General features: G+C 35.4%; 2 protein-coding genes across 5 annotated transcripts; one reads left to right on the forward strand and one right to left on the reverse strand.

Moving 5' to 3' along the window:
- Positions 1 to 2,156: 2,156 nt before the first annotated feature.
- LOC104896680 (protein FAR-RED IMPAIRED RESPONSE 1-like) lies at positions 2,157 to 4,131 on the reverse strand. Its single transcript, XM_010683450.2, has 2 exons — positions 2,901 to 4,131; positions 2,157 to 2,572 (listed from the first exon to the last, which is right to left on the reverse strand). Exons 1-2 carry the CDS (start codon positions 4,129 to 4,131, stop codon positions 2,157 to 2,159), a joined length of 1,647 nt encoding a protein of 548 aa, XP_010681752.2.
- Positions 4,132 to 5,499: 1,368 nt separating this feature from the next.
- On the forward strand, positions 5,500 to 8,966 carry LOC104896649 (amino-acid permease BAT1 homolog). Of its 4 annotated transcripts, none has more exons than XM_010683421.4 (8): positions 5,502 to 5,907; positions 6,014 to 6,274; positions 6,645 to 6,663; positions 6,805 to 7,024; positions 7,164 to 7,345; positions 7,590 to 7,879; positions 7,972 to 8,101; positions 8,415 to 8,966. In XM_010683421.4, the coding sequence occupies exons 1-8, from the start codon at positions 5,810 to 5,812 to the stop codon at positions 8,760 to 8,762; spliced, it is 1,548 nt and encodes a 515-aa protein (XP_010681723.1). In that variant the 5' UTR covers positions 5,502 to 5,809; the 3' UTR covers positions 8,763 to 8,966. The 4 variants fall into 4 exon arrangements, with proteins under 4 accessions (XP_048502548.1, XP_010681723.1, XP_019105848.1 ...); XM_019250303.3 differs by having other exon boundaries at positions 5,788 to 5,907; positions 6,064 to 6,274; XM_048646591.2 differs by lacking the exon at positions 6,645 to 6,663 and having other exon boundaries at positions 5,500 to 5,907; positions 6,875 to 7,024.
- The last annotated feature ends 98 nt before the right edge of the window (positions 8,967 to 9,064 follow it).

The following is a 9,064-nucleotide window of genomic DNA, read 5'->3' on the forward strand; positions in this document are numbered from 1 at the left end:
AAAAAAAAATATGATTCTTTCATTTTGTTAAAAGATCCTTGTATCGAAGATAAAACCTTGCCATGGGAAGGAATGTTCTTTGGGGACGGTAGTTTTTATGCGTAAGGTTTGAAATCCCATGAAATGTTTGCTGAGGATGCGGATGGAAATTTACGCCCTCTGGAGGTGTATGAAGATGTCCAGTACTCTAATTGCAAAGAGGAAGAAGAGGATAGAGATTACTGTCATTGCGAAGATGAAGAAGAGGATAGTGATTCCTACAATTTCGACAACCCCTATCCCAACAATTCTCCATGAGGTGTGCGCTTAGCTTAGTTCCATGTAGTAGTTTCTATAACTCAGTTTCTTTAATATATTTAATCTTGTCATTAATTAAGATGTTTAACTGTGTTTGTTGGTGTACTATTATGTTGTGGTTGTGAGGGATTCGTTACATATATGTATAGTATTCTTGCAGTTGTGTTTTGATTGAAATTCGCAGTTGTGTTTTGATTGAAATTGGTCTTTGGAAATTAAGTAAGTTTTCAAATTAATGTCCCATTTATGAATATGTGACAAGGTTTTGGTGATGTAATTGTTTTTGGGTCATTGGAAATTAACTATGTAGTTGTGGTTTGATATGTTGAAGTTCTAAATGGTTTGATATGTTCAAGTTATACTTGGTTTGATATGTTGAAGTTGTAAATGGTTTGATATGTTGAAGTTGTAAATGGTTTGATATGTTGAAGTTCTAAATGGTTTGATATGTAATGTGTCGTAAATTATAAATATGTGACAGGGTTGACTTATATTTCGTGATTTGCTTGTCTTTTGCAACACTTGACGAATGCGGAGTCTTGATACATAGACGCGCGTACAACCCGCAAGACTTCGTCATTTTTTGCCTGTTGTTTCATCTGTGTTAACATGTAATTATTATATTTTGGAACTATTTTCCCAGCTATCAAACAATTGTCTTAATTTAACACTCAAATGCTTAATTGTCTTGTAAATTATCAATTACAATGTTGTTTTGGATAACTTATCTTTTATGCAAATCTGAAATGTGATTAAGTAATAGTGTGGTTAAATGATTTATCATTGGAGTTGTGTAGGGTGTCAAATGTTGTTAACAATGGCTACAAAACCCCAGTCCCCAATTGCCCAGTCCCCAAAATCCCAGTCCCCATAATCCCCCCACAAGCCATTCCCAAAAAAGGCCATACCCAAAAAGCCTAAGTCCCAAGTCACAAAAGCCCACTCCTATCACCAAGCCCAGTCCGAAATAAATACAGCAAATCGAAGAGACCAGTGGCTCCAACAAAAATAAAACATGGGCTTTGGTTGGACCTGACCAATATGCGAACATATGATTAAGTTGGTATTAACTCGACCCTGACCATATATTAACCTGTCCCCCTAATTCATGACCTTCATCGTCATCGCTCTCTGAATTGCAGGCTTCTTCATCATCATCAACCTAACAAACAATGACAAATATAAACCCAATTAATATATATACCCTGCAAATTTCAACACATGCATAGCAAGTTAGCAAGATTGAAATAAATAGTCAATACCTTGCCATCTTTGTTCCCTTTCTTCTGTTTTTTGGATCCTTGCCCCTTCTCGATGCATGAAGGGAATCGAACTGAGCGCGATCCTTTACGTGCCTTTTGAGGGGGGTCCTTCACGCCCTCCTGCATGTTTACCGAACCAGGAGTAACATCCTGTCTAATTGTATTATTACACACAGATGAAGGAGTGCCTTCTTTCGGTTCATTACTAGTCAACTTCAATGCATTCCTCTCATTTATGCGATCATCAAGCAACTTAAGTGCTTCGACTACTAGATCAAGTTCACCACAATAAGCCACCTTCAAGCAAATTGGGTCGAATAGGACCATCATTTTATCATAACACATTACCTCTTCAGTTTTGGAGGGATCATGATACGCCACTTTTATCATCATATGTTTTCGAATGACATCCTTCCTCCACCGATCAAGGATGTATTGTGAAGGAATTTTTTTATATTCAAAACATCATACAAATTAATGATGTGCCTAAACAAAATACCATGACACTCAAACATCTTACATTCACAACATGCCAAGAACGTACCTAAGTCAATTTTCACCCGATAGTTCCTTCTCTTATTCGTAGGTACTTCCTTCTTAGTATCCTTGCATATAACCCAGCCATATTCTATCTGCAAATGTGTGCTCCTCTATATTGTGTGTTAATTTTTGAACCCCTCTCCAACGGACATACAACATTTTAAGACACTCCGCTTGCACTTCCTTAAACTTACCATCTGTGTATAGTTTTTGGAACACAACCTCCGCTTTACAATCAGTAGCAAGTTGTCTTACGTACCTACTACTATTTGCGTCTGCTACTTTCTCAGAATTTGCCCTACTCTCCATAGCATTGCAGTATTGTTCCACAAAATCACACAGCTTCGTATTCTTATGCACATAACCGTCAAAAAAACTATTAATACTTTCAGAACGTTGCGTCGTCTTCATACCAGCCCAAAATATGTGTTTCATATATGCCGGAGCCCACATCATCCTCTCTTTATACAAACCTACATTAACACAAAATTAATCAATCATACTTCAACAACAATTACCTACTTATTCCTCCACTACAATTAAATATTCATATACACTACCAACATCTAACCACCAATTATGTTGAATCATATACTACAACATCTCACCACAAATTACATAACAAACCATATGCTACTAATTTTATGATAATCATCATGTGGTTTCCAAAATACCCAATCATTTCTAAAGCATGCTACTGCTATGTAAAATGCTATGTATAACATGCTACTGCTATGTATAACATGCTATGCTAAATAAAACGTGATTAACATGCTATGCTAATCATTAGTATATAATCACCTTCAAGCCACTTATCTTCCCCGAGTCCGTATTTTGATATTGCACCACACCATTGAACTTCAAATTCTTCACCTGACACACTGTCATATATGGCATCAAGAAGTACCATTTTGAACTCCTTATAAAGCGCGTACTTACCTAGCTTCTTACCAAACTTCATAAGAATGTACCATAAACACCAACGGTGCCAAGTGTCGGACATAGCATTCACCAACGCCTTCCTCATCGCAGCATCTTGATCAGTAAGAAAACAATTAGGCGCTTTACCCCCCATACACTTCACCCAAGTACTAAAAACCCAAGTATAACTTTCAGCATCCTCGTGAGATATTAAAGCACATCCTAGTAATATACTCTGACCATGGTGATTTACTCCCACAAAATTAGCAAAAGGAAGTGCATAATCATTGGTAAGGTAAGTAGCGTCAAAACATAAAACGTCCCCAAAATACTCATACGCTGCACGACTTCTCGCATCAACCCACAATACATCTTTCATGTGACCTTCATCATCCAAACGATGCATGAGAAAAAATTGTTGGTTATCATCAGTCATTCTGTCAAAATAACTCAACATGGCATTAGCATCTCCGTTCTTAAATTTCAATCTACGCTCCTTTGCTACTATGTTACGCAAGTCCCTCTCAGTTATTAGCATATTCTCGAGTCCATTCCTATCTGTAGCAATGGATTTGTGTATCTGAGATATCCTCACTCCAACAGCTTTATCATTAAACAACTTCCTCCGCACAGCACAACTAACTTCTTCTTGTCGAAATTTGCTTATGTTTCTAACCTTGCTAGGTGTAGGATTATGATTTTCATGTTGTAATATTGCTTTCCTTATTTCCCATAACCCTTCTTCATTTACACTAGCATATATCATCACAGGACAATTGCACTTCTTCGTCTTCCTACTAGATATGTCCACACCCTTTTTCCCAACTATTACCCGCTTACCATCCACCATTCGCTTCATGTCTGGTTCACCTTCACACTCACATCTCCACGTATAATTACGCAAAACCTTCACCTTCTCTTTCTTTTGCGTAGTACTACCACCACCTGACCTACAAACACCAAAACCCTCTTGTTTTCCGTATTTCACAAAGCATTCGTCAATCTCATCCCATGTACCAAATACCATGCCAACATTAGGAACATCAACCTTATTATTTGATGTATTATTTGATGTATTATTTGATGTAAATGATCCAGGCCACTTACACATTCCTCAACAATGTTATCCTCGTTGCACAATTCAACTAACTGCCCCGACTCCAAATATATGTCAGGCACTTCCTCATTCAAATCAAAGTCAACTCTTCTACTTCTTCTCTGCTAATACAATCACATATAATAATTATCTTCAATTAGACAAACATATTGGTCAGATCAGATAATAATTTATTTACATTTCCATTCCAAATAATACTTTCACATTAAAACATTTAACTGTTGTATTATAATAACCGTGACAAGTTATTTATTTTAATTTTTTTATTGAAACACATTCTTTTAACATTGAACCATGTTTTTTTTTATTATAAGTCAACTGTTTGTTGTTTGGTATCCTACAAGTGTTTAGCATATCCAACTAGTGTTTGTAGATAACTAACAATTGTCGTTTGGTTTGCTATAAATGTTTTGTTAAAGTTTCTTTAAAAGACAATATCTAAACATTAATATGGCGCAATAAATTTATCCCTTTGCAACTATAATTTACTGCCCAACTGGGTATTTCTATGCAGCCAGCCATAAATTCTATTATCAAACCTGCAATTTATCTAAACATTCTCTTCATTTAGGAAGACATATTTATTACTACACTCACTTTTTACATATTTATTATACTTCTTTATGATTTTTCCAAAAAAATATATATTACATAAAGGTTTCTCCCCTCATTGTCTCCTATAAATATTAATTATTTACCAAATTATTAAAATTACTTTTAACATATTTATTACTTCTTTTTCCTGATTTTTTAGCCATTTTATTAAAAGAATGTGGGATACAAACAAAAAAAAAATTATAACTGTTTTACCTGTTCATGATTTGATGTGCTGAATTCAAAATCCTCACCCATCGAAGCTTCTTCTCAGATATTTTTATCGTCTTTTCCTCTGTTTTTTCTTATTCTCAATTTTTACAGATTTTTTGTTGGAAAGTTTTTACGTTTTTTTTTTTTTATTTTCTAACGGTTTTTTTTACTCTTAGATTTTTTTGTTTTCTTTACAGTTCTTTAACTTTCCTTTTGTCCAACTTTTTCCGCTGTCCTTCATGTCCTTCCTGTCCTCACTTTTTCCTCTTTTCTGTCATCTCATGCTTTTTCGTTTTTTTTCGTTTTTTTTCCAGCCAAACTCCTTCCCACATTTTATTTGCATTTTAGTCCTCCTATAGACATCTTATGTCTCTAGCTGCTATCGTTTTATCACATCTCTAATAAATGTGGGCGATTAAGGTAGGAAGTAGAGAAGAAAAAATAAGGAGGGAGTAGATGCATGTTGAAATAAAAGCCCATAATAAGATGTAGATTGTATTATTATATGATTTGTAGATATGCTTCATAGATATGAACGCTGCATTTGGATTTTGGCACCAGGCCCAATACGTCATCTGTCCTAATCACGTCAAATTTGAGAAAAACCGCGCTGCCGTCTCTGACTCTCCTTCTCCTTCTCCTTGCCAAAAACATGGAGTATACAAATAAATAAATGTAGAAAGGTACCCCATATTTATTGAAATATTAAAGTGGATTTACAAATCTACTCTACTTATTAGTCAATGATGTTTTATTTTCATTTACTTTTCTCCATTATTCCTAAAAAAAAATCTGAAAACAGGAGAGACAAAAAAAGAAAAGAGCATTTGAAGTAGTAATACTGTAAACTGCAAAGATAGAGAAGATGGTAGCAGAAACAGAAAACGTGGTGGTTTCAGTTGATACAGGCCATGCCCGGCTGAATGAACTGGGTTACAAGCAAGAGTTGAAGCGTGATCTCTCGTAAGTCTAATCTATGGAGCTTAATTATTTATTTCTTTCTCACATTATTGACTTATTTACACTTGAATATTATATTAAATATGTGATATGTGGAATAATAATGCAGAGTGATATCAAACTTTGCGTTTTCGTTTTCAATAATATCAGTGTTAACAGGAGTAACAACACTATACAACAATGGATTACAGTTTGGAGGACCAACAGTGATGATATATGGTTGGTTTATTGCTGGGTTTTTTACAATGTTTGTTGGTTTATCAATGGCTGAGATTTGTTCATCTTATCCAACTTCTGGTGGACTTTATTATTGGAGTGCTAAACTTGCTGGTCCTTCTTGGGCTCCCTTTGCCTCGTGGCTCACTGGATGGTAATTACTCTATTTTTACTTGCTACATTTCCATATTAGGAAACTCAAATTATAAACTTTAATTCATTATTTGTCTTCTTTTATCCCTTCTAAAATTAAAATGCCATTTGATTTACAAAAACCATTCATCTAAAAGACTAATTTCTCTACTTCATGTGTAGTGCTTTGTAGTTCGCTACTATTGGAACATTTCCTGAATTCTGATTTGTCCTAATACTATGTCTGTACTCTGGTTTCATTACTTGAGTATTACAAAGGATTCATGACCCTATATTTGAACACTGATTTCATTACTTAACATGTATGTACATTTTTCATGTTTACTGCTGTGCTATTATTAATGAATAAACGTCACCTCATCTTTTTGCAGGTTCAACATTGTTGGTCAGGTAATTCTGACAATATATATGCTCTGGATGTCTGAGATTATAATGCTCCATATTGCTGGTCAATTGAAATTTAACTTGTAATTTTCATAGCAGTGGTTGTGGTTAAATTAACATCTGATTAAATCTGTCTTTCGTTGACAGTGGGCTGTCACTACTAGTGTGGATTTCTCTCTGGCACAACTGATTCAAGTGATCATTCTACTTAGCACAGGTGGAAAAAATGGTGGTGGTTATGAGGCATCCAAATACGTCGTTATTGGTTTCCACGGTGCAATTTTACTTATGCACGCTGCCTTGAACAGTCTACCTATCTCATGGTTGTCCTTCTTTGGACAGCTTGCTGCGGCATGGAATGTTGCAGGTATGGATAATCATTATATTGGCTCTGTTACTGTTGTTTATTGTTATGAAAGTATCTATGTACATAAATAGACCCTACCTATATAAGATTTAGGGGTATCAAACATCTAAAAACATAATCAATGTTTTTCTTGTTTTAGGAGTGGTTATCCTTATGATTGCCATCCCCCTGGCTGCCAAGGAAAAGGCCAGTGCTGAGTTTGTTTTCACACACTTCAACACTGATAATGGTGATGGTATCAACAGTAGGGTTTACATCTTCGTTATCGGACTTCTCATGAGCCAATACACGCTCACTGGTTATGATGCATCTGCTCACATGGTAAGGAGCTGAGAAATAATCTTATCCCTTTAAGAAGCTGGAATCAAGCATATGTCATGATAGATGATACGTTTTTGCCTCTTTGGCGGTCGAATAAGACAAACAATATGGACATCTATTGCATATGCATATACATACACGTATATACTATACATACATCCAATCGTTTTCCTTTTATTCCAAATAGAAACTAGACATCATCCATCTCTTCTCATTCTGAGTCATTGAACTTCTTAAATGGCAGACTGAGGAAACTAAGGATGCAGATAAGAATGGACCTAGAGGAATTATTAGCGCCATTGGTATATCAATAATCTTTGGTTGGGTTTACATCCTTGGAATCACCTTTGCTGTCACCGATATTCCTTACCTTTTAAGTAGCGAAAATGATGCTGGTGGTTATGCCATAGCTCAAGTATTTTACCAAGCATTTAAGAGTCGATATGGAAATGGAATTGGAGGAATTATTTGCTTGTGCATTGTTGCTGTAGCCATATTTTTCTGTGGCATGAGTTCAGTTACTAGCAATTCCAGGTAAACATTTTCTTGATTATCGAAGTTTGATATTTTGAGTTCTAACATGGTGGGCGATGGATTCTTATAAAGTAGATAATATCTTTTCACAGGATGGCTTATGCGTTCTCTAGAGATGGTGCTATGCCCTTTTCATCAATGTGGCATAAAGTGAACAAGCAGGAGGTTCCTATCAATGCAGTGTGGATGTCTGCTTTCATCTCCTTCTTCATGGCATTAACGGTATATATGTAAAGAAAATATCATTAGTAATACTCTATATATATATATTAGTATTTATTCGTAAAAATCAAAAATCCTTGCACGTAAAAATCAACAATTTCATTCAAGATGCTGCCATTAAAACTTTGTTTGGCCGGCGGAAAAATAAAAATTTGTTTACCATCCTTGGGAGACTTATTTTCCACCCTTGGAAAACTACTTTTTACACCATTTATAAACCAAGCAAAGGAAAATGAGAAAACTACTGTTTCATTTAGATCAATCTGTTCCTTGTTCTGTCTAGTTTGTCTAATAAGGCCTTCTCCTCTGGCAGTCTCTTGGAAGCTTGGTGGCATTTGAAGCGATGGTATCAATAGCGACTATTGGATTGTACATAGCTTATGCGTTACCCATCTTGTTCAGAGTCACCTTGGCTCGCAATTCTTTTATCCCAGGGCCTTTCAATTTAGGGAGATATGGGATACTTGTTGGTTGGATCGCTGTTTTATGGGTAATCACCATTTCTATCATGTTCTCTTTGCCTGTTGCCTATCCCATTAGCACAGAGACACTCAATTATACACCTGTGGCTGTGGGTGGTTTGTTGATCCTCACGGTTTCCGCTTGGATTTTAAGAGCAAGACACTGGTTCAAAGGTCCTGTTACAAACATACATAATTGAATTCTCATCATATTTTACTCTTTTTTTGGTACTTGATAGTATCACTTTATGTCCAAGTATCTAGCATTTTCATTTATAAGCTCGAGTTTACCTCATTTACAATTTCTCTCCTTTTTTTTAGCCACTATATCATTACTAAGTTGTAAATACTCCTAAACTTGAAAGTCTACAATTACACTGAATCTTTTTTGGTTGCTTTTATTAGGCTTTTCTTTCTTTTCCTTGATAAAATATGGTAATTTCTGTTAGATGGTCCTGTAACTGGACACACAATTACTTTTCTTTTTTGACTCTTATATTAT

Source organism: Beta vulgaris, chromosome 6 (assembly GCF_026745355.1).
Source record: "Beta vulgaris subsp. vulgaris cultivar EL10 chromosome 6, EL10.2, whole genome shotgun sequence".
In the NCBI taxonomy this organism is placed as follows: Eukaryota; Viridiplantae; Streptophyta; class Magnoliopsida; order Caryophyllales; family Amaranthaceae; genus Beta; species Beta vulgaris.

Coding starts and splice junctions, on each gene's coding strand:
- LOC104896680 (XM_010683450.2), bottom strand. CDS start 4,131: ATGTGTAAGTGGCCTGGATCATTTACATCAAATAATACATCAAATAAT. Junction 2,573..2,900: donor GGAAGATAAGTGGCTTGAAG/GTGATTATATAC, acceptor GTGTTAATGTAG/GTTTGTATAAAGAGAGGATG.
- LOC104896649 (XM_010683421.4), top strand. CDS start 5,810: ATGGTAGCAGAAACAGAAAACGTGGTGGTTTCAGTTGATACAGGCCAT. Junction 7,346..7,589: donor ATGATGCATCTGCTCACATG/GTAAGGAGCTGA, acceptor CTTAAATGGCAG/ACTGAGGAAACTAAGGATGC. Junction 7,880..7,971: donor TCAGTTACTAGCAATTCCAG/GTAAACATTTTC, acceptor ATCTTTTCACAG/GATGGCTTATGCGTTCTCTA.